We start from the raw sequence: 26,031 nt of genomic DNA, 5'->3' as shown, positions 1-26,031 counted from the left end.
CAATATTTCACAAGGCAGGGATCCCCCATATCTGGGACAGAATACATTTCAAATGAGCCTATTTTATATGTATAACCAGAATTGCACACAACACATGGATGATTAGTTGTTGTTTGTATTGTACTGCATATTGACAGTGCTTCTGTTGCGTAGGTTGTTATCCAGTGTGCCCAGAGGACAAACCCATTTTTGATGAGTGGAATCAGATATGTGTTGAAGAATGTGATAACGCAACTACAACAACCCCCTACACAACGACTACACAAATAACAACAACTGAAAGCACCACATCTGTCTCTACCCCAGAACCTACTACTACCCCCTCAACTCCCTACACAACGACTAAACAAATAACAACAACTGAAATCACCACCTCTGTCTCTACCCCAGAACCTACTACCACCCCCTCAACCCCCTACACAACGACTACACAAATAACAACTGAAAGCACCACCTCTGTCTCTACCCCAGAACCTACTACCACACCCTCAACCCCCTACACAACGACTAAACAAATAACAACAACTGAAAGCACCACCTCTGTCTCTACCCCAGAACCTACTACCACCCCTTCAACCCCCTACACAACAACTAAACAAATAACAACAACTGAAAGCACCACCTCTGTCTCTACCCCAGAACCTACTACCACCCCCTCAACCCCCTATATAACAACTGTCACTACCAGAGAAACAACTACTGCCCCCACAACAACATCAGGTTTTACATCTACCACAGAGGAATCAAGTAGTACTTTAACAGCAACTACTACATCGATAAGCACAACCTCACCATGCATTATCTGTGATTGGTCTGAGTGGTTTAATGTCTATGATCCCAATTCAGAAGACGGCAGTGATTTTGAAACATATGAAAAGATCAAGGCTGCTGGAAAGATAATATGCGATGCTCCAGAAGATATTGAGTGCAGGGCTGTAGTAAGTCCTGATGAACCTTTTGATGATTTGATACATGCTACAGGTCAGGTAGCACAGTGCAATGTTTCATTTGGTTTGGTGTGTGAACAGAAGGAACAGGTACAGCGTCCATTCAAATGTCTTGACTATGAAATTAGAGTGTACTGTTGCCATGATATTTGTGATACTTCGACAACAACTACACAAATAACAACAACTGAAAGTACGGCCTCCGTCTCTACCACAAAACCAACTACCACCCCCTCAACCCCCTACACAACAACTACACAAATAAAAACAACTGAAAGTACGGCCTCCGTCTCTACCCCAAAACCAACTACCACCCCCTCAACCCCCTACACAACAACTACACAAATAACAACAACTGAAAGTACGGCCTCCGTCTCTACCCCAAAACCAACTACCATCCCCTCAACCCCCTACACAACAACTACACAAATAACAACAACTGAAAGTACGGCCTCCGTCTCTACCCCAAAACCAACTACCACCCCCTCAACCCCCTACACAACAACTACACAAATAACAACAACTGAAAGTACGGCCTCCGTCTCTACCCCAAAACCAACTACCACTCCCTCAACCCCCTACACAACAACTACACAAATAACAACAACTGAAAGTACGGCCTCCGTCTCTACCCCAAAACCAACTACCACCCCCTCAACCCCCTACACAACAACTAAACAAATAACAACAACTGAAAGTACGGCCTCCGTCTCTACCCCAAAACTAACTACCACCCCCTCAACCCCCTACACAACAACTACACAAATAACAACAACTGAAAGTACGGCCTCCGTCTCTACCCCAAAACCAACTACCACCCCCTCAACCCCCTACACAACAACTACACAAATAACAACAACTGAAAGTACGGCCTCCGTCTCTACCCCAGAACCAACTACCACCCCCTCAACCCCCTACACAACAACTACACAAATAACAACAACTGAAAGTACGGCCTCCGTCTCTACCCCAAAACCAACTACCACCCCCTCAACCCCCTACACAACATCTACACAAATAACAACAACTGAAAGTACGGCCTCCGTCTCTACCCCAAAACCAACTACCATCCCCTCAACCCCCTACACAACAACTACACAAATAACAACAACTGAAAGTACGGCCTCCGTCTCTACCCCAAAACCAACTACCACCCCCTCAACCCCCTACACAACAACTACACAAATAACAACAACTGAAAGTACGGCCTCCGTCTCTACCCCAAAACTAACTACCACCCCCTCAACCCCCTACACAACAACTACACAAATAACAACAACTGAAAGTACGGCCTCCGTCTCTACCCCAAAACCAACTACCTCCCCCTCAACCCCCTACACAACAACTAAACAAATAACAACAACTGAAAGTACGGCCTCCGTCTCTACCCCAAAACTAACTACCACCCCCTCAACCCCCTACACAACAACTACACAAATAACAACAACTGAAAGTACGGCCTCCGTCTCTACCCCAAAACCAACTACCTCCCCCTCAACCCCCTACACAACAACTAAACAAATAACAACAACTGAAAGTACGGCCTCCGTCTCTACCCCAAAACCAACTACCACCCCCTCAACCCCCTACACAACAACTACACAAATAACAACAACTGAAAGTACGGCCTCTGTCTCTACCCCAAAACTAACTACCACCCCCTCAACCCCCTACACAACAACTACACTAATAACAACAACTGAAAGTACGGCCTCCGTCTCTACCCCAAAACCAACTACCACTCCCTCAACCCCCTACACAACAACTACACAAATAACAACAACTGAAAGTACGGCCTCCGTCTCTACCCCAAAACCAACTACCATCCCCTCAACCCCCTACACAACAACTACACAAATAACAACAACTGAAAGTACGGCCTCCGTCTCTACCCCAAAACCAACTACCACCCCCTCAACCCCCTACACAACAACTACACAAATAACAACAACTGAAAGTACGGCCTCCGTCTCTACCCCAAAACCAACTACCACCCCCTCAACCCCCTACACAACAACTAAACAAATAACAACAACTGAAAGTACGGCCTCCGTCTCTACCCCAAAACTAACTACCACCCCCTCAACCCCCTACACAACAACTACACTAATAACAACAACTGAAAGTACGGCCTCCGTCTCTACCCCAAAACCAACTACCACTCCCTCAACCCCCTACACAACAACTAAACAAATAACAACAACTGAAAGTACGGCCTCCGTCTCTACCCCAAAACTAACTACCACCCCCTCAACCCCCTACACAACAACTACACTAATAACAACAACTGAAAGTACGGCCTCCATCTCTACCCCAAAACCAACTACCACCCCCTCAACCCCCTACACAACAACTAAACAAATAACAACAACTGAAAGTACGGCCTCCGTCTCTACCCCAAAACTAACTACCACCCCCTCAACCCCCTACACAACAACTACACTAATAACAACAACTGAAGGCACCACCTCTCTTAATACTACTTCCCCCTTGGTTGTGACTCGTGGAACCACTGTGGCAAAAAGTGCAGCAGTAAAAACTACTGAGACCTCAACAACATCGTCAACCTCAAAAACAACCACTGAGACGCAAATAACAACTGAAAGTACGGCCTCCGTCTCTACCCCAAAACTAACTACCACCCCCTCAACCCCCTACACAACAACTACACAAATAACAACAACTGAAAGTACGGCCTCCGTCTCTACCCCAAAACCAACTACCACCCCCTCAACCCCCTACACAACAACTACACAAATAACAACAACTGAAAGTACGGCCTCCGTCTCTACCCCAAAACCAACTACCACCCCCTCAACCCCCTACACAACAACTACACAAATAACAACAACTGAAAGTACGGCCTCCGTCTCTACCCCAAAACCAACTACCACCCCCTCAACCCCCTACACAACAACTACACAAATAACAACAACTGAAAGTACGGCCTCCGTCTCTACCCCAAAACCAACTACCACCCCCTCAACCCCCTACACAACAACTAAACAAATAACAACAACTGAAAGTACGGCCTCCGTCTCTACCCCAAAACCAACTACCACCCCTTCAACCCCCTACACAACAACTACACAAATAACAACAACTGAAAGTACGGCCTCCGTCTCTACCCCAAAACTAACTACCACCCCCTCAACCCCCTACACAACAACTACACAAATAACAACAACTGAAAGTACGGCCTCCGTCTCTACCCCAAAACCAACTACCACCCCCTCAACCCCCTACACAACAACTACACAAATAACAACAACTGAAAGTACGGCCTCCGTCTCTACCACAAAACCAACTACCACCCCCTCAACCCCCTACACAACAACTACACAAATAACAACAACTGAAAGTACGGCCTCCGTCTCTACCCCAAAACCAACTACCACCCCCTCAACCCCCTACACAACAACTACACAAATAACAACAACTGAAAGCACTGCCTCTACCAGAGAAGCAACTACCACCCCCTCAACCCTCTACACAACAACTACACAAATAACAACAACTGAAGGCACCACCTCTGTCACTACCCCAGAACCAACTACCACTGCTTCAACACCCTACACAACAACTACACAAATAACAACAACTGAAAGTACGGCCTCTACCCCAGAACCAACTACCACTCCTTTAACCCCCTACACAACAACTACACAAATAACAACTGAAGGCACCACCTCTATCACTACCCCAGAACCAACTACCACTCCTTCAACCTCCTACACAACAACTACGCAAATAACAACAACTGAAAGCACCGCCTCTACCCCAGAACCAACTACTACCCCCTCAACACCCTACAGAACAACTCCACAAATAACAACAACTGAAGGCACCACCTCTGTCTCTACCCCAGAACCAACTACCACTCCTTCAACCCCCTACACAACAACTACACAAATAACAACATCTGAAAGCACCACCTCTGTCACTACCCCAGAACCAACTACCACTCCTTCAACCCCCTACACAACAACTACACAAATAACAACTGAAAGCACCGCCTCTACCCCAGAACTAACTACAACCCCCTCAACGCCCTACATAACAACTACACAAATAACAACAACTGAAGGCACCACCTCTATCACTATCCCAGAACCAACTACCACTCCTTTAACCCCCTACACAACAACTACACAAATAACAACTGAAGGCACCACCTCTATCACTACCCCAGAACCAACTACCACTCCTTCAACCCCCTACACAACAACTACACAAATAACAACATCTGAAAGCACCACCTCTGTCACTACCCCAGAACCAACTACCACTCCTTCAACCCCCTACACAACAACTACACAAATAACAACTGAAAGCACCGCCTCTACCCCAGAACTAACTACAACCCCCTCAACGCCCTACATAACAACTACACAAATAACAACAACTGAAGGCACCACCTCTATCACTATCCCAGAACCAACTACCACTCCTTTAACCCCCTACACAACAACTACACAAATAACAACTGAAGGCACCACCTCTATCACTACCCCAGAACCAACTACCACTCCTTCAACCCCCTACACAACAACTACGCAAATAACAACTGAAAGCACCGCCTCTACCCCAGAACCAACTACTACCCCCTCAACACCCTACAGAACAACTACACAAATAACGACAACTGAAAGCATCACCTCTGTCTCTACCCCAGAACCAACTACCACTCCTTCAACCCCCTACACAACAACTACGCAAATAACAACAACTGAAAGCACCGCATCTACCCCAGAACCAACTACTACCCCCTCAACACCCTACAGAACAACTACACAAATAACAACAACTGAAGGCACCACGTCAGTTTCTACCCCAGAACCAACCACCACCCCCTCAACCCCCTACACAACAACTACACAAATAACAACAACTCAAAGCACCGCCTCTGTCAGTACCCCAGAACAAACTACCTCAACCTCAACCACAACTACTGAAAAATCAACAACATCCTCAACCTCAACCACAACTATCCCAGCCACTACCACAACTACTCCAGCCACGACCACAACTACACCAACCACGGCATCAACACCAACTCTCACTACCCCAAAGCACGGCTGTCCAACATGGGATGTCGGCGTGAGTAGCATGCTGTAGAAAACAGAATGTTTGGGTTTTCAGATCACTCTTGTTAGACCGCACCCGTGATTAATTTTGTATTCTGATGTTTCCTGACTGTAGCTATCTGGAAGAGGGTATTTAGAATAATGATATTTAGAGGATATTTAAATCCAGAAGTGCAAGTATAATCTCACATTAGAGCTCTTACTCCAAAATAGAAATAAACCCCAAATACCTTGTAATAGAATTTTGAAATTTTGTAGATATATTTTTCTCAAGTAAATACATTCTTTTCTGATGTGTGTTAAATTAAGTTAAAGAAAAGTTTTGTGGTCATTTTCCCAAAACTATAGTTTATGAAGAATTTTGTTCTTACCAAAAACTTGATAATGCAAGATATCTTGAGAGGATGATCAGGGTTTTCCAGCCCTAGTCCTGGTGATCTGCCACCCGGGAGAGTTTAGTGTACCTGACACTAACATTCAGATTCTTCTGGTTGCCTTGTTAGATTATGGCAGGAGCTAAACTGTGTAGGTCACTAGATCACTGCATCACATGACATTAGATATTTATTTGATAAGATAGAGCTTAGAATAATGCATTTTAATACTGCATAAATGTAACTATATGCTGCAATGCTGTTGCAATGATATGGAATTCCTATAGATTTACAGTAACATTAATGCATTTGATCAAGGACTTCTGAAGAAGTTAATTAGCTGATAAAGATGTGACAGATTATAGTTAATTCTAGACTCCCAATAAGGCAGAACCAAGGTTGGTAACCACTGTTTTATAGCATATGCTAAACATTTGAGGTTTTGAGCATTTGTATTTAGAGATTTAACATTTAACCTATAAAAATACTAAAGCAAACACTTTCACTTTTACAAATTTAGTGTATTGCATTCAGTGAAAAATTATTCCAATAGAATTTTTTTTTATTAATCATGTCTTTTATACCCTTATTCTTGCCCAAACCAAAGTAAATTTACAACAGAATCAATTTTGCCTCAGTTTAATAACCTCATAGAGACAAATAGTTCTGTACTGAGTGAAGATGCATAAATCTACTTTAAAATTGCTATTGCTTTTTTGGTGACAGACAAATGAGACCTTCGAGATCTGTAACTGCACCTTGGCCCGGTGCATTGAGGACAACATCATTGAGATTATCCCTTATGAGTGTCCACCTCTTCAGAATATCACCTGTTCAAATCGGAGGAATCCAGTCGAGGGGTTTGATGAGTACCAATGCTGTAAAGAATATGTCTGTGACTGTGAGTGAATGCAGCTTCAAATAATGTTATAGTACATAAATCAAATAAGTGTTTAGTAAATACAGCCCTGTTTCCAAAAAAGTTGGGACACTAGAAGAGTAGAATGTAATGATATGCAAATCATGTACACCATACTTTAAGAAAAGTGCTACAAAGTCAACATGTCAATTATTGAAACTGAGAATTTTTTTTGTTTTTAGAAAATATATGCCCATTTTGAATTTTATGCCAACAACATGTTCCAAACAAGTTGGGACGGATCCTGTTTACTACTGTGTTTCATCACCTCTTTTTTTAAAAACAGACTTCATGTGGATGGCAGCATATGTTACTGTATATATCTTTCAGTATCAATGGTGCCTTCACATGTGCGTGTCACCCATACCATGTGCATTAATGCCCCCCTATACTATCATGAATACTGGCTTTTGAGCTGTGCACTGATAACAAGCTGAGTGGTCTGAGCCCAGAGGACACAGTGTCTATGGTTTCCAAAAAAAAATTCAAATGTTGATTTGTCTGACTGCAGGACACTTTTCCACCTCCCCTCAGTCCATTTTAAATGAGCTCAGGCCCAGAGAAGGCGGTGGTGTTTCTGGATCTTGTTTATGTGCAGTTTCTCCTTTGCATTTTAGAAGTTTAATTAGCATTTGTGGATGCAGCGACAAACTGTTTTCACAGACAATGGTTTTCAGATATGTTTGAGCCCATGCAGTGATTTCCATTACAGAATCATGTCTGTTTTTAATGCAATGCTGAGGGCCCAAAGATCATGGCCAGCAAAAACAGGTTTTTGGTGATGTCCTTTGCATACACAGAGTTCTTCAGATTCTCTGAGTCTTTTAATAACATTATGTACCATAAATGATTAAAAGAAAAAAAGTTATTTGCCATTTTATGTTGAGAAATGTTATTCTGGAATTGTTGAATTATTTGACATCACTGCATTTTGCTTTTATCCACATTTTGCAGTGTCCCAACTTTTTTGGAAATGGGGTTGTATAACCTATGTTTGTTTTACAAATGGAACTATATCTGCACTTTGTCTGAGTCAGGCCAGTGATCAAAGTAGAAAAAACAAAGTTTTTTTAATAGCAAAGACCTTTTCATACCTTCTGTTCTGTTCTCACTACTTTCAAATGTAAACTACTGTGGTAACAGTCCAACTATCCTTCTGCCTAGGCTTCTGTGAAGGGTGGGGAGACCCTCACTATATAACGTTTGATGGACTCTTTTATAGTCATCAAGGAAACTGCACTTATGTTTTAATGGAGGAAATCAGACCCAAACACAATTTAAAAATTTACATTGATAATGTCAACTGTGACCCCCGAGAGCATGTGTCCTGCCCCAGAGCACTTATTGTGTCCTACAACAAACTGATCATCACTTTGAAAAACAACAACCTCATTGGAGCTGCCAAGCTGCAGGTGAGAGTTAACTGAAGCCCAATATTGCTTTTCTTAAGGCCACAACATGACAGATGTGACTGTTGAAATTTGCTATGAGATCATTCAAGGACATTTTGCATTAAATAGTGACATAAAGTCATATTAAACCAGAAAGTTCTTAATTGTTTGTTTCTATTGTGTTTAATCTACATAGGCTTTGAAGGGAAATGTTGTGCTGCCATTACCTTTTGTTCAAAATGGTGTGAGGGTGCTGGGCTCAGGCGTGAACCTGATTCTGGAAATTCCACAGCTGGGAGTTGTGGTGACGTTTGGAGTCACTGGCTTCAGTGTCTTCTTGCCATTCCAACATTTTGGGAAAAACACACAGGGACACTGCGGTATGGGACCATAAAGTCAAATATCCTATATTAAACCATGCTTTTAAAGTCATTTAACTGTCTACATCCACCATACGTAGTCAAAACAAGTGAAATATTCTAAAACATCTTCAGAATCAATAGAAATGATGCAAGCTTATTTTTGACTGGCCAAAATAACCATGGATAGGATTGTGTTAAAACATTTGTAGAGGTATTTTATTTGTCAGTGATATCAACAAATTGTTTGTTTCTATCTCATGAAATACCCATATGTAATGAAGAGCAACTCAAACTTTTACTATAAATCAAGTTCTGCTTATCTCTCTCAGGTACCTGCAACAACAACCAGGCTGATGACTGTATGTTACCAGATGGGAAACTTGTAAATGACTGTGCAGTAATGGCAGATTACTGGCCAGCTAAAGACCTCTACGATGTAGACTGCCCTGCACCCACCTCTATCCCTACGGCCAAGCCATGCCCAATAAATCCTGTTTGTGACCTTCTCAACACAGAGTGAGTAGCTAGAGTGGTGCCTGAAAGTTTGTGAACCTTTTAGAATTTTCTATATTTCTGCATAAATATGACCTAAAACATAAGATTTTCACACAAGTCCTAAAAGTAGATAAAGAGAACCCAGTTAAACAAATGACACAAAAATATTATACTTGGTCATTTGTTTATTGAGGAAAATGATCCGATATTACATATTCGTGAGTGGCAAAATGATAAATATGATAGTGAGTGGCAAAATAATAAATATGATAGGTCATATTTATGCAGAAATATAGACAATTCTAAAGGGTTCACAAACTCTCAAGCACCACTGTATAACTCGTGCTGAAAGACTCTTTGTGGAAATTGGTCCACTTATCCTCACGTCCCCCCACATATGCTTTTCATTGTTTTTGAAAGAGGCAATTCTTCTATTGGATCATATTTCTTAGCTTTACACATACAGGACAGATCATTCAGACAGGACAACATCTGTACTGTTGTCAGATCAGGTAGTTAATAGAAAAAAAGAAGTGAGAGCACAGCACAGCAACGGGAAATTTAAAAAAATGTTCAATTTAAACTTTAAGGCAACTTACTTCACACCTTTTTTTTCATTAGCTCTTTGGAACTGAAAGGCACAGGCAATTTTTTTCTGTAAAGTAGAGTTAGCAGAAAACAAAAGCTGTAAAATAAGTTGCTGTAAATGTTTAAGTTGACTCATGTTTTTTTTTTTTTTTTAACCAGTTCTTAGTTTCACTGTCATGAACTTTTGTTGCTTTGGCTTGACTGTTAAGTAAATTAGATTTCAAATTATGCAAAGAAAGTAATTTTTGTGCACATTGTCACATGAGTGGTATTTTTGATGTTTCTTTTTTTTTTTTCAGCGTGTTTAAAAAGTGTCATCCATATGTGTCCCCTGACAACTACTTCAAAGGCTGCCAGTTTGATAGCTGTCACATGACCAACCCTGCTGCGGTGTGCACCAGTTTGCAGACTTATGCCTTAGCCTGCTCTCAGTTTGGCATCTGTTTACACTGGAGAAACTACACTGATCTGTGCAGTAAGCCAAATGATTTTATACAGCATGCAGTTTTATTCACATGAATTTAGTCACATTCCACTGAGAACAGTCTGAATGAAAGCTTTTCTTTCAAGGAGGCTTGTCTCATGTGTCTTTAGAGTAGTGTCTATCAACTCAATGTTTTGTCATTCAGATTAGATCAGTTTTAGATCATTGTGTAATAGTACTGTATGTTGTCATTCCTCAGCTGTTGAATGTCTAGGAGACAAAGTTTATAAACCCTGTGGACCTGCTGAACCTCCTACCTGTGAGGACAGGTGAGCCTTCATGTCTGTACTTATTTTCTCAACGCTGACTACTATATGAAGATATATGTTTCACTAATATGCACTCATACAGGAGCTTCTGCAGTTCTTATACATTACATACAGTGGGTATCTTATGTCAGGTGACTGTCTGATAATGCAGGTGAGCTAGCTAGCCATGTTGGGTGGAGGAGGCTGAAATGGTGTTCAGTCTGAGCAAAGATAGTATTTTTATCATTAATGTCAGAAATTCTCAGTCGTGTTGATGACAGAACTGTTAAATTTTACATTATATAATCTTTTGTGAAGGCCTAATGAGCATACGCTGAACGTGACTATTGAGGGTTGCTTCTGTCCTGATGGTACATTGCTTTTCAACAAGGACTCTGGACTGTGTGTTGACAAGTGTGGTAAGTGATCAGTCTTTACCCTGATCTCATTACACCTCTCACTGTACTTTTTCTGTGAAAAAGTAAAATTATATGCTTCCAGGTGCAGAAATTTCAGAGAGAAAATGAGCTCATGATGTATAAATTTTGTTAAACGAAAATCAATATTTAAACTGATTATGTTGACAGACTTCCAACAACCAAACAAATGTGACAGCTGTGCAGTATGTGTTTTATATATGTATGAAGGAACTCTTTGTAGTCAATGGAAAGGATGCTTAATGTAATATTTGTGCTAAATTGGAGCAATTATTCATACACATGGGGTTTCTCAGTTAGCAATTATCAATGGATGCTGCTTTTTTCCAAGACAGTAAAAAATTGAGATTTTATGTAATCAGTGAACATGCCATATATACCCTTTAAAAACATCACATGAGGTAATTTTTTATGTACTTTCCAATGGAATTAACCAGACCAGAGAAGCACAGTAATGTAATTCATCTTAGTTTGTAAGCAGGCTTGTAAGTACAGAATTATTTTAATAATTATTATTTTAATATTTGTCTCACTATTTGCTTTGATTCTGCAGGATGCTTGGACGCTTCTGGTCAAGCTCGAGAGGTAAAATGACCTCATAAGTAAACTGATAACTTACAAAGTTGGTGAAAAACACTACTATTTACATCTGTAATACTTAATGATTATATAGTGGTGATACTTTATCTTCATTATTTATCTGATACACTACAAATGCTATCATCTACACTGGACTATTGATACATGTACACTGGTGCCTATTTTAAGATGTCAACCATTAGGCCAGTGTGACTGGTAACCTTTAGAATATAAACTAGGATTCCAAACTGTTTGGAAGAATAGCCAATTGAGTAAGCATAGTCTAATTGAAATATAGAGTAATTTATAACTTGACTTTACTGATAATATCTTTATACTGTGTCATGCTACTGATTCTGAGGTTTCTGGATTTCAAGTATTTCTGAACCAACCAGTATCATAACATGTTCCCCTTTTTTCAACATCAGCCTGGAGAGAAGTTCCAGCTTGGCTGCCAGGACTGTTTATGTGATGCATCAACTACATCTGTGATCTGCAAACCAAAGCAGTGCTCAAATAACAACCAAATAACCTGCAGTGAACCTGGCTTCATTGTGGTTAATGAGACAGACCCCTCAGATAAATGCTGCACTATACTTGCCTGCCGTAAGATTGCATACTTTTGTTATTTTTCAGCTATTTTGTGATTGTGTTTATTGTATTATTGTTCATGCAACTGTAAAAAAAACTATGTATAGTCTTTGCAAATTTGCTCTAATGGGAATCGCTGTAACGCGGAGCGAGGAGGCGGACGCATACACTGAGATAAGCGAGATTTATTAGGGGCAAATCCAGGGTCGTAGTCAAGACAGTCCAGGGTCATAGAGCCAACACGGATAGATCGGGGGGCAGACATGACATAAACCAGAATAAACGCAGCAAACAGAGAATCAAACATCAAACAGGGACCAAGATATCAAACAAAGACCGGCGAACACGAGGCATACACAGGGCTTAAATACACAGGGATAACGAGGGTCAGGTGAAAACAATTAGGGGCGGAGTTACAGGACTACAGATACCAAAACAATCGCACATGGAAGACCAAAACAAAGGAACACATGGAGTAGTGGGAGGAGCCAACCTTGACAATCGCTAACTTGTATTTGCTGAAAAGCTTTATAGAAAACTGCCAAGTGTGTAATTGCACACAACTCATATAGGTTCTATACTCAAAAACTCAATGGCCACCATTTATTGCCTTCTACTGTCTGTTGTAGGCTGTGACAGCAACTCCTGTCCCAGTGTAGATGGGAAGTGTAACATCGGTTATGCTCCTGTACTTCAAGTGCCTGAAGGACAATGCTGCCCCAAACTCACATGCGGTATTCATGTCTATGACAAATATCCATATTACTCACTTTTTTCTTTGAACTTTTTTCATATTACTGTTGATATTTTCTTTCTGCTAGTTTGTATTGTGTATCTTATAGAATTTTCTATGTTGTTTTCACAGAGCCAAAGAAAGTCTGCGTGCACAAAAACATAGAGTACGAGGTAAATATAAGTGCAGAATTTCCTTTTTTTTTAGATTAGATTAAGAGGCCCTTATTAGTCCCACAACAGGGAAATTTCACCTCTGCATTTAACGCAAGTGAAGCACCACAAACACACTAGTGAGCACACACACACAAGGGGGAAGTGAGCACACTTGCCTGGAGCCCTATCTGCAGGGAGCAGTTGGGGGTTAGGTGTCTTGCTCAAGGACACCTCAGTCACGTACTGTCGGCTCTAGGGATTGAACTGGCGACCTTCAGGTCACAGGGTTGGTTCCCTAACCTTCGGCCCATGACTGCCTGTTTTTGGAAAATATAGCATATTTTTGCTGGTGTGAACACACATTACGTTTTTTTTCTCTATCACTAACACACAAAACCAGATACTCTAAACTCAGTTGCCCAAAGCTTTTCTTGTATTATGAAAAAGAAAACTGTTTTGCTAGGCAGTAACTCTTGATACACACATATTGCAGATCCCCTAAACTTTTTGTATAACAGTAAACGCAAGTTTCATTATAAAGTGCTGTTAGCCTAAAGCACTGGATTTGTGTTTGTCTTGAAATGAATAAGTATGATTTGTGAGCAAAGGTAACACACTTTTGATTCAGTTGTTTGATTTTACCAGAAAAAGAGGCATTTTGGTGAATTTTTTTTGGACTTGTGTTTAAGGTTGTGAAAAAGACATCACATCAGAAAGTGTGTTTTAGTGATTGTAAAAACCAGTAAAACTCTTCCTTCCAGCCTGGTACTTCAGTTCCTGTGGTGGACTGCCAGGAGTGTCAGTGTACCTGGGATGTGGATCCAAAGACACAACTGTTCCTGATCAGGTGTGGATTTGTGACTTGTGATGAGACCTGTGAGCCAGTGAGTATTGCTTTTCTTTATATTGGACCCAACTTCCATTTAACCCTATTGAAATATGTACTATTACTCATTGTATAAAACATAAATGTGTAAAATATAGTGTCCAGTTCAGTCTCTTCCTAGATATACTGTGTTTGTCAATTTAAATAAACAGTGGTTTATTTCTGGTCTGGTTTGCTGAACAGGTAGAGATGGAGATATAGACTACATGCCAAGATGTTGGCAAAACTAAATAGAGCTCTGTGGGCTACTTTAAAAGATCAATGTTGAGAGCACAAATCCATTACTGAATACAACTGATTATTACTTGTGCACCATTACTTATGCACTATTGCTTGTGTTCTACACCATAATTCACCTGTTTTAGACTTTAAACTACAATGTGTAAAATTTTCATGTTACAATTGAAAGGACTAACATTAATGAGTTGGGAGGGAAAAACACAAAGAAATGGTGTGTGTGCTGGTGTGAATCACACTGTCAAGCCTGAAATAATTATTTAAAAATCAGATGCGTGAGGTTGGATTTCTCAAGAATTTTTGACCACGTCATGCATTTTAACGCATCAATGCACAATTGCATTAACATCAAATGCACAGACCCAAAAAAAGGTCTGGCTTGATGTTTATGGCCTCTCTTGGTCAAATGACACATTGTGCTGATTGAAGTAAATGCATACTCTAAATGCAACTAAAATATGGCATTTTTCTCCAAATCTTACTGCAGTATTTATTTGATATGTTTAACATTTTTGAAAATATATATAATAATTCTATGACTTAACAGTACACACATGAAAAACAAAACATCCCCTCTCTCTCTCTCTCTCTCTCTCTCTCTCTCTCTCTCTCTCTCTCCCTCTCTCTCTCTCTCTCTCTCTCTCTCTCACTCTCTCCCTCTCTCCCTCTCTCTCAGGGATATGAGTATGTGGAGACAGTTTCTGATGAATGCTGTGGCAAGTGTGTGCAGTCCAAGTGTATCCTTAACCTCAATGGCACAAGACATCTATTGCAGGTACGGGTCAGTGATCAGCCTAGAAGGAACTTACCTTTGGTAACTGTACAAGAAACTATGAGGAAATATGTTACAGCTGGAGAAGTCAGAGCGGGACGTCTTTGTATTAAAGTTTTTTGCCAAGCCTTAAACAGTTTTGTAAGAGGAGGTTAGTAGCTTTTGTGGTGATCTAGTACTGAAGGTCTTTACTGCACTATTCTTCGTTTCTGAGTAGAGTGGAGCAGAATGGGCCCCTAGCAAGTACACCTGTGAAAGGTACACCTGCACAAACATTGGTGGAGAATTTGTTACTACTCACTACAAGATCCAGTGTCCTCCATTCAACATCGACAACTGCCAGCCTGTAAATATTACACAAACACACACACAGCTACATACACACATGCAAACACTAAATAGAAAATAGCAAATAAGTAATAAATAAATATAAGGTAGTTCTAGTTCAGTTTTAATTTCTAGTTTTTCAGTGAAGCTTTTTGCAACATCTTGAGTCTGATCTCTAATTTGCAGGGCACAGTGCAGCTTTCTGCTGATGACTGCTGCCAAGTTTGTAAGTATTACTTTTCAGTAATGTATCTTTATCTAAGTAATAGTAATATATTATTACAGTCATATGCAAAAGTTTGGGCACCCTGGTCAAATTACATTTGATATTATATTTTAAGTGAAAATAAATGAACAAATTCTATACAGAGAACACCTTTGCACATTTTAGTGCACAATTATTATTTATTTGTTGAAAAGAAAATGAAATATGGCCTGTGCAAGTTAAAGCCGATTTTCCATCCATCCATCCATCCATCCATCCATCCATCCATCCATCCATTATCTTCCGCTTGTCCGGGGTTCAGGTCGCGGGGGCAGCATCCTAAACAATGAGGCCCAGACCTCCCTTTCCCCAGCCACTTCCACTAGCTCTCCAAGGGGGATTCCGAGGTGCTCCCAGGCCAGCTGGGTGATATAGACACGCCAGCGTGTCCTGGGTCTTCCCTGGGCTCTCCTCCCAGGTGGACTTGCCTGTGACACCTCCTGAGGGAGGCGTCCAGGAGGCATCCTAACCAGATGCCCGAACCATCTCAGCTGGCTCCTCCCGACGTGAAGAAGCAGCAGCTCTACTCCGAGTCCCTCCCGGATGACCGAACTTCTCACCCTATCTCTAAGGGAGAGTCCAGACACCCTGCGGAGGAAACTCATTTCAGCCGCTTGTTTTCGCGATCTCATTCTTTCGGTCATTACCCAAAGCTCATGACCATAGGTGATGGTGGGAACGTAGATCGACCGGTAAATCAAGAGCCTTGCCTTATGGCTCAGCTTTTTCTTTACGACAACAGACCGGTAAAGAACCCGCATCACTGCTGACCCAGCACCAATCCACCTGTCAATCTCCCGCTCCCTTGTACCATCACTCGTGAACAAGACCCCGAGATACTTGAACTCCTCCACTTGAAGCGAAGAGCTTTTTTACATTTAGCAGATTTTACATATTTTTTCATAAATATTAAACATATCAAATAAATACTGCAGTACGATTTGCAGAGAAATGCCATATTTTAGTTGCATGTAGAGTATGCGTTAACTTATTTTCACTTAGAAAATCAGCACAAAAAGAGTTTTCAAACTTTTGCACACACTTCTGTGTTGCATGTATGTCATAAGTACAGTATAATAACTGTATAAGGTGAGTAAACTGCTGTACTCATATTGCAGATACAGTGTTTTTGGGAGGTGAATAAATCATGGTCTTTTTTGTTTGATGAACTTCAAACCTCTGAATCCCAGCATTTTGTGTGTGTGTGTGTGTGTGTGTGTGTGTGTGTGTGTGTATGTGTGTGTTTTCAGGTGTGGAGAAGGAGAAGGGATGTAAAGTAGAGACTATTTCTGATTACATCTTACATGACAGCTGTCAGTCAGAGAACCAAGTGGAACAGACACATTGTGCAGGAGATTGCAACAGCTACAGCAAGTGAGTATATATACACACCATTGATGTGAATTATATAAAATATGGGTTTGTTGCTGTTTTGGTGAATGGCTGTATAAGGCTGTGATGCGGGAATCCTAGTATAAAACAGGTTCCTCATAAACTCAGTAAACACCAGTAATTCTGTTGCACTCAAGTTTGTTTTCAACTTCCTGAAAAGTAATCTGACCAGAATACAGGTAGTGGATTGTGAGCAGGTATACTGGTTTATGAGAAATGTATATTGTACACAGACAAAACAGATAAGGGCTCAAATGAGAAACAATCCAAGATGTCAGAGCATCACTCGCCAGACTTTAAAAAAAGTGTTGTGCTGTAATAATCAGATTGTCATTTGATTTGACTATTGAGTGTAACTTAAGGAAAAATGCATTGGCAATGATAAATTTGCTCCTCACGTTAGTTCATCACAGAACACAATCTAAGCTCTTTAACTGTGCTTGTGTGTGTAATTACCTCTGTGTTTAGTGGTTTAAATAAAGTTTCTCATTCTGTATAAAGTAATGGGTATGATTATTTGATACATATATTACAGTAATAAAAATTAAAAACAGGATAAATTGTTGGTAATGATTTAAATGTGTAGTTTGATGTTTTTGGCAGTGAATAAGCTTACTGTCTCTACAGGTTGTCATTTGACACCGATGTACACACTATCTATCTGTATATGTTTCAGGTACTCTCAGCTGGGCTCTTCGTCTTGTAGCTGCTGTCAGGCCGCTCGCTCCAGTAACAGAACAGTGACCCTGAAATGTCTAAATGGAGATGTGGTTCCACACAGCTACGTCTATGTGGAGGAATGCAACTGTAGCCAGACGAAGTGTCTGCACTGAGAATCTGCTGTTCATCATAGAAAGTCCTAACCCTAACAAAAGCCCACAGTTATGATCACTCTGCTTTAAATTTCTCTCGCCAAAAATTCATCTGATTTCATTATTTTCATAGGTTTCTTTGATGGAGTAGAATGACTTGCTTTTATTCCTTTATGCTTATAATTGAAACAGTTTAAATAAAATGCAATATGAAAATTATTCATCAGCTTTTGTGTTCATTGATTGGGATCGTGAACTTTATAAAGAACTTTATAAACAATGAAATTTATAAAGAAACTGCTCAAACAATAACAGCCTGAAATACACCAGCTGCCTTTTGAAAGAATATTTTGCCAAAAAAGAAAGTAATTGTAGCCTGTTTAAAATATATGCAAATTGATTTGACATTTTGTTTTAACACAGCAAACGTAAAGTAAATGTCTGAATACTTTTTGGGGCCACAGTATACTGTAGAATTTTTGTAAATATGTATGAAGTGTTCAGCCTGTATCAATCTTCAGACAGACCCAGTGAATACATAACAAAACTGTGAAATAGGAACAGTCGTGTTTAATCATTCCATTGTTTACAGTGTATTATAGGTGTGCAAAGGATTATGGGATCTAGTTTGTTAATCCAAACATGAGGTTGTGAATGAATGAGCACCGTTTGAATATCTAAAGAGATGAGCATGATGGGAAGGGATTTCTTGATGATCCAGTTTTTTTCAGTTGCTCAGAAAACATTCCTGAAAAAGAATTAACATATTTTCCTGTAGTGTGGGAGCAGGTGAATGAACTTAAAGGACATCAGCTAGTGCTTATACTTTTTATTAACAGTAGCCTCACCATCCAATTCTCTCTCTCATTCCATGTCTATTCCCAAAACAGCCTCAACTAATGTGCCACAGACTAAGGCAGAGCACAACCGCTCTGTCTCTTTACTTGTCAATGTTTCACTCTTTTACATTTTCACTCACACATTTTCAAAACATCTGACTTGCAGATTTGATCAGTTGATTGAACACTTGGTCTGTTCAGAAGTCATGTTTTCAAAACAGTTAACATGCAAGACTAAACAGAAACTTGCTGACACTTTCTTTGCAAAATGGTCAGGTCCCCACAAAACACGTCACAAAAGGAGACTTCACTGTAAACTGGTGGAACCACAGGGGTGCAACCCGCCGCTTTCTGATGAGTTCAAGCTTACATCATAAACTAATCAACCTACATTGGGCGTTTTCCAATAGACATAAATAGACAGAGTCAGACTCTTTGGCAATTAATCAGAATCTCCATTTCAGCTGGTGGGCGGAGTTTTTTCGTTATGGACTAAAATCATTGCGTGTGTGTATGGGACCCTCGAGACTGGCATCACAGAACTTCTGTGACCAGGTGATGGCAGGTGGTTACTGGAAAGATGTCTGGCTATATGTGATTCATACAATATAAATCTAATAGTGAATCAGCTTTTATAAAGCAGTAAATCTAATTGCATAAATTAAAATGAAGTCTTTGGACCTCTAGTCTCTGTGATTCCTCACTTTTCTTTAAGGACCTGGAACACCGAGGTCTTACACAGATCTCCCTGTCTGCAGCATTGGACACTGAGAAGGACATAATTTAACACAATGATTCATGTTAGATGCCATTTATTTACTTCTTAAACAGACATATTTAAAGATCTCTAAATGCTGAAACTACCTAACATCACTCCTCCTGTCTGTGACATTAGGTAAGGCAGCTAGCGTTAACTTGCTAACTACAACACTGGGCACCAGCTAAAGATTTACCTTCATATTCAAGTGACTAGCTATCACAAACATCAGCAAACAAGACAAAATACTGACCTGTTAGTTTGGTGAAACAGCAAAATAAGTTGATGCCGCTCAGCTGTTCAGTGGAAATAGTCAAACCTCATATCAGGCATTTCAACCCTCCATGAAGCTGGTCAGCTTCTTCAAAAGTTGAACAAAAAGTTGGTGAATGTCCCGAGAAAATGTCCTCAGACTTTTGCAAGATCTTACTGAATTATACTGATATCTTTTGCTCCAAGCTGTGTTTTGGTTTGGCTACTGGTTGGGTCATTTTTTCATTGAAGCAAATCTTATTCATAGTGACTTGTAAAATGTTAAAATTATGTACTTTTAAATTATGTTAAATGTAAAATATTAAAATTATGTACTTTTAAATTATGTTAAAATTATGTGTTTTTTCCTTTCAAAAAGTTGATCATCAAGATTTGAACATCTGTCTATTCACACATCTCTCTGGTTTAAGGTACCCGGTGCCTTCCGTCATGTTTCAGTGTGACTGTGTACAAAAAACTAAATGTGATCAGTCATATGACTTTATTCTGCTTTTATTTGCTGAATAAATTATGTATCAGTTTTTCCATCAAAATTTCTAACATTTCCTTTTTGCTAGCTTTAGGAAGTTCTTATATTGCGTGACAATTTCAGATTGAAAGATAAAAATGGATCATTAATGGATTTCCTGTAATTTATTAAACACTGAGAGCTGCTAGTCAGCTCTAACTCACTAGAACTGTTTCACCAAAACAAGAAGGGAAGGACTGCACAAATGTGTGGTAAAAAAGCCATACCATTCATGTATTTTCTTGTTTTCTCTGTTATTATTAGCGCACAGAATATCCAGACAACTCATGAAGAGGAGAAAATGTGCACTAAGCTTGCCGGTTACTTTCAGACATGTGAATAGAAGTATTTTATTCAGCCAGCTACATGCAGGAAAAGTTGGGTTGGCAGCCATGGTGGCCAGTTATATATCAGATGTGCTCAGAGCCATTCTACCCCGGAACATTACCCGGTAACTACTTTTGCTTTCATGGCAGCCAACATTGAATATGAAAAAATCCACAATTTTTCAGAAAATAATTAAAGTTAATGTAAATAATAATCAACATAAGTATTTCACCAAGAAATGTAGTTCTCTCCACAACGTCTGGCTGTTTTGTTGACATGTTGTGAAAACACACACAGGTTGAAATTTAAAAAGAGAAAGTGTATGTAGAGACAGAGAGGTCTGGAGTCCCAAAGCAGCCTAATACAGTTTTATCAACTGTTGATCTCTCGGTCAGTGTGTGTGTTCCAGTGTCAACTATCATATGAATGTCAAACAAACAGTTATGGCACCACATCACATATCAACCACCTGATTAATCGTAGCTTAGCTCATTTGCATACAATTTGTTCAGAATAAGGGAGCAGAGTGGTGGTGCGCATCAGCAGTCCGATGTGTGAGAAATGTTTATATATTGTCATCTATCACCTCATTATAGTGCAGTATGACATTTTGTTTGATGTAAATTAGCAACAAAATCAAACAAAAAAAGGTTGATGCCATTTTAGCTTAATGCCATTGTTCATGTCACATATTTCAGCATTAGCATAAAATTTCAGCACCCCCTTAAAACTTAGAACACCTTCCTGTCTCCCTAACCGACAGTATTTATTAAAAAGGATTTTCCAGAACACTTCCAGTCCCATTTGATTTTATTTATTAAAGCAGTTTGTTGTTTTTCAATGCAGTTCCTTCTGAGGGATCGAAGGTCACAGATGTTCAATGTTGGTTTTTGGCCTTGTTATTTACTTGTCCTTTACTTCTCCAGATAAGAGTCTTTTGATGATATTTTGCAACGTAAAATTGCACATATTTATAGAAAACAATAAAGTTTGAAAGTTAAATATAACATTTGTATTTATACTGTGTTCATTTAAAAAAAGGTTCATGTGAACTATTTATTTCTGTATTTATCTGCATTTTTCCTACTGTTCCAACTTTTTGGAAATGGATTTGCATATTCTTGACATGCATGTATGGAGTTCATATTTATTGAATGCAAAGACTTGTTTTAAAAGTTGAAAATATTTTCATAAATGTCTTTTCTATTTGATTGTGTGAGATTTCTAAGATTTTTAAATGTGTTTTTAAACAGTGTGGACATACCAAGCCATCAGAATGGAATTTAGATTGAGAGAAGTACAAGTTTCATTAAGATCACATCCAAGCTGGGATTGATTATCTTTTGGGATGAATGCACCTCTCTATCGGTATGGTTGAACTAAGCTTTTCATTTCATGCTGCATATCGCTGCTGTCTAAACAAAACTTGTACCTTGTATCTTTTTTACATAATATAAGCTTGCCAGTTGCCTTTGACATTTTGTGTAAATTTTATAATCAGTGCACCAAAAGAAATGGTCCAAAATTACTTTGAAAGAAATCTGGTTACGTTGACTTACATTAAAAGTAAAGTATGTCTTTGTGTCCTCTTGTAAAGCCACCATTCTGGAGATTTTATTCCAACAATGACAATTTACTGTACATTAAGATTAAAATTGCAAGTTACATATAATCAAATATGTAATAATCAAAATCAAGTAGGGATATTTTCCAAATGGTTGAGAAACACAAGAAAAACTAAACTGACTTTTTCTGTGAGTTCAATGCAAAGGAATTCAACCAGGAAGTTTGCAGTGTCTTAATCAACTGTTCCACAAGCCTGCATGTTTTTAGTTTTTGCTACAGTAGACAGCCCCACATAACATCTCTCTAGTTAATCCCTGCAGAGAAAGCCAGATTAGAAGTTTGGCAAAGAGCCATGAAGTAATAATTCTACCTGTTTTTCTCTTAATAATTAACGAGCACTGCTACTCCTTCTATGACAGCTGCTGGGACTTCACAGTAATTGTTTTTGTTTTTTTGTTTTTTTTTTATTTGTAGCTGGAATCACATTAAAATCTTTATATTCTTTATATTACATATTGTTCTGGGCCTTAAATATTCATTTTCAATCAAATAGAAAACTAATACTTTTTTCAGACATATTTCCTTTTTAAGCACCATCCATCCATCCATCCATTATTTTCCGCTTCTCCGGGGTTCGGGTCGCGGGGGCAGCATCCTAAGCAATGAAGCCCAGACCTCCCTTTCCCCAGCCACTTCCACCAGCTCTCCAAGGGGGATTCCGAGGCGCTCCCAGGCCAGCTGGGCGATATAGTCACGCCAGCGTGTCCTGGGTCTTCCCCGGGGTCTCCTCCCAGGTGGACTCGCCTGTGACACCTCCCGAGGGAGGCGTCCAGGAGGCATCCTAACCAGATGCCCGAACCACCTCAGTTGGCTCCTCTCGACGTGAAGAAGCAGCGGCTCTACTCCGAGTCCCTCCCGGATGACTGAACTTCTCACCCTATCTCTAAGGGAGAGTCCAGCCACCCTGCGGAGGAAACTCATTTCGGCCGCTTGTATTCGTGATCTTATTCTTTCGGTCATTACCCAAAGCTCATGACCATAGGTGAGGGTGGGAACGTAGATCGACCGGTAAATCGAGAGCCTTGCCTTATGGCTCAGCTCTTTCTTTACCACAACAGACCGGTAAAGAGTCCGCATCACTGCTGACCCAGCACCAATCCGCCTGTCAATCTCCCACTCCCTTGTACCATCACTCGTGAACAAGACCCCGAGATACTTGAACTCCTCCACTTGAGGCAAGAACCTATCCCCGACCCAGAGAGGGCTCTCCACCCTTTTCCGCCTGAGAACCATGGTCTCGGATTTAGAGGTACTGATTCTCATCCCAGCCGCTTCACACTCGGCTGCAAACCGATCCAGCGAAAGCTGAAGTTCGCGGCCTGATGTCCCCAATAGGACCACATCATCTGCAAACAGCAGCGATGTGACCCTGAGGTCACCAAACCGGACACCCTCCATCCCTTGACTGCGCCTAGAAATTCTATCCATAAAAATTATGAATAGAATTGGTGACAAAGGGCAGCCCTGACGGAGTCCAACTCTCACTGGGAACGAGTCTGACTTACTGCCGGCTATGCGAACCAAACTCCAGCTTTGTTTGTACAGGGCCTGAATGGCTCGTAGCAAAGAGCCATGTACCCCGTACTCCCGAAGCACCTCCCACAGAATACCCCGGGGAACACAGTCGAATGCCTTCTCCAGATCCACAAAGCACATGTGGACTGGTTGGGCAAACTCCCATGAACCCTCCAGAATCCTGGAGAGGGTGAAGAGTTGGTCCAGTGTTCCACGACCAGGGCGGAACCCGCACTGTTCCTCCTGGATCCGAGGTTCGACTATAAGCCGGACTCTCTTCTCCAGTACCCCTGCATAGACCTTGCCAGGGAGGCTGAGGAGTGTGATTCCCCTGTAGTTGGAACACACCCTCCGGTCCCCTTTTTTAAAAAGAGGCACCACCACCCCAGTCTGCCAATCCAGTGGCACCGCCCCCGATGTCCACGCAATGTTGAAAAGGCGTGTCAGCCAAGACAGCCCCACAACATCCAGAGCCTTGAGGAACTCAGGGCGGATCTCATCCACCCCTGGAGCCTTGCCACCAAGGAGCTTCTTAACTACCTTAGCGACTTCGGCCTCAGTAATGGACAAGCCTATTCCCATGTCCCCAGACTCAGCCTCCTCACTGGAGAATGTGTCGGTGGGATTGAGAAGGTCCTCAAAGTATTCCTTCCACCGCCCAATGACGTCTTCAGTCGAAGTCAGCAGCACACCATCTCCACTATATACAGTGCTAGTGGCACACTGCTTTCCCCTTGAGTCGCCTGACGGTTTGCCAGAATCTTTTCGGAGCCGACTTAAAGTCACTTTCCAAGGCCTCACCAAACTCCTCCCATACACGGGTTTTTGCCTTGGCGACAACTGAAGCCGCAGATCACTTGGCCTGTCGATACCTGCCAGCTGCCTCTGGTGTCCCACAGGCCAACCATGCCCGGTAGGACTCCTTCTTCAGCTTGACGGCATCTCTCACCTGGGGTGTCCACCACCGGGTTCGAGGATTACCGCCCCGACAGGCACCAACTACCTTACGGCCACAGCTACAGTCAGCCGCTTCAGCAATGGAGGAACGGAACATGGCCCATTCTGAGTCAATGTCCCCCACCTCCCCCGATATCTGGTCAAAGTTCTGACGGAGGTGTGAGTTGAAGATCAATCTGACAGGTTCTTCTGCTAGACGTTCCCAGCAAACCCTCACTATACGTTTGGGCTTGCCTGGTCTGACCTGCATCTTCCCCCACCACCTGATCCAACTCACCACCAGGTGGTGATCAGTTGACAGCTCAGCTCCTCTCTTTACCCGAGTGTCCAAAACACATGGCTGCAAGTCCGATGACACGACTACAAAGTCAATCATTGAACTGCGGCCTAGGGTGTCCTGATGCCATGTGCACTTATGGACATCCTTGTGTTCAAACATGGTGTTCGTGATGGACAAACTGTGGTTTGCGCAGAAGTCCAAAAACTGAACACCACTCGGGTTCAGATCAGAGAGGCCATTCCTCCCAATCACACCCCTCCAGGTCTCACTGTCATTGCCCACGTGAGCGTTGAAGTCCCCCAGTAGGACAATAGAGTCTCCAGGAGGAGCACTTTCAAGCACCCTTCCCAAGGACTCTAAGAAGGCTGGGTACTCTGAACTGCTGTTCGGTGCATAAGCACAGACAACAGTCAGGACCCGTTCCCCAACCCGAAGGCGTAGGGAAGCTACCCTCTCGTCCCCCGGAGAAAACCCCAACATACAGGCACCGAGTCGAGGGGCTATGAGAAAGCCCACACCTGCCCGCCGCCTCTCACCATGGGCAACTCCAGAAAAGAATAAAGTCCAGCCCCTCTCGAGGAGATTGGACCCAGAGCCCAAGCTGTGTGTTGAGGTGAGCCCGACTATATCTAGCCGGTATCTCTCAACCTCGCGCACCAACTCGGGCTCCTTCCCCGCCAGTGAGGTAACGTTCCAAGTTCCAAAAGCCAGTTTCAGCAACCGAGGATCAGAACGCCAAGGTCCACGCCTTCGGACACTGCCCGATCCACAACGCACCGAACCCCTACTACTGCCCCTCCCATTGGTGGTGGGTCGATGGGAGGGGCTTTTTAAGCACCACTGGGTAAAAAGAAGAAAATATCCCATT

The 26,031-nt window shown here is 41.4% G+C and overlaps 1 protein-coding gene across 6 annotated transcripts in view; it reads left to right on the top strand.

Moving 5' to 3' along the window:
- LOC108432663 (mucin-2) overlaps window positions 1-18,300 on the top strand; it is a 36,867-nt gene extending 18,567 nt beyond the window's left edge. For 2 of the 6 annotated variants that reach the window (XM_037542943.1, XM_037542944.1), the window contains 18 exons: window positions 154-6,047; window positions 7,135-7,309; window positions 8,492-8,739; window positions 8,915-9,098; window positions 9,410-9,596; window positions 10,463-10,638; window positions 10,847-10,916; window positions 11,214-11,314; window positions 11,886-11,917; window positions 12,340-12,517; window positions 13,132-13,236; window positions 13,368-13,408; window positions 14,152-14,274; window positions 15,190-15,288; window positions 15,503-15,631; window positions 15,799-15,838; window positions 17,128-17,251; window positions 17,946-18,300. In XM_037542943.1, the coding sequence (XP_037398840.1) occupies window positions 154-6,047; window positions 7,135-7,309; window positions 8,492-8,739; window positions 8,915-9,098; window positions 9,410-9,596; window positions 10,463-10,638; window positions 10,847-10,916; window positions 11,214-11,314; window positions 11,886-11,917; window positions 12,340-12,517; window positions 13,132-13,236; window positions 13,368-13,408; window positions 14,152-14,274; window positions 15,190-15,288; window positions 15,503-15,631; window positions 15,799-15,838; window positions 17,128-17,251; window positions 17,946-18,102 (8,063 nt within the window). In that variant the 3' untranslated portion in view covers window positions 18,103-18,300. The remainder of the gene's footprint in view (window positions 1-153; window positions 6,048-7,134; window positions 7,310-8,491; window positions 8,740-8,914; window positions 9,099-9,409; window positions 9,597-10,462; window positions 10,639-10,846; window positions 10,917-11,213; window positions 11,315-11,885; window positions 11,918-12,339; window positions 12,518-13,131; window positions 13,237-13,367; window positions 13,409-14,151; window positions 14,275-15,189; window positions 15,289-15,502; window positions 15,632-15,798; window positions 15,839-17,127; window positions 17,252-17,945) is intronic. The other 4 variants (XM_037542945.1, XM_037542948.1, XM_037542947.1 and 1 more) reach the window with 4 other exon arrangements.
- The last annotated feature ends 7,731 nt before the right edge of the window (window positions 18,301-26,031 follow it).

The sequence above is a fragment of the Pygocentrus nattereri genome, chromosome 11 (assembly GCF_015220715.1).
Source record: "Pygocentrus nattereri isolate fPygNat1 chromosome 11, fPygNat1.pri, whole genome shotgun sequence".
Classification (NCBI taxonomy): Eukaryota; Metazoa; Chordata; class Actinopteri; order Characiformes; family Serrasalmidae; genus Pygocentrus; species Pygocentrus nattereri.
This window is presented reverse-complemented; position numbering and strand designations above follow the sequence as displayed.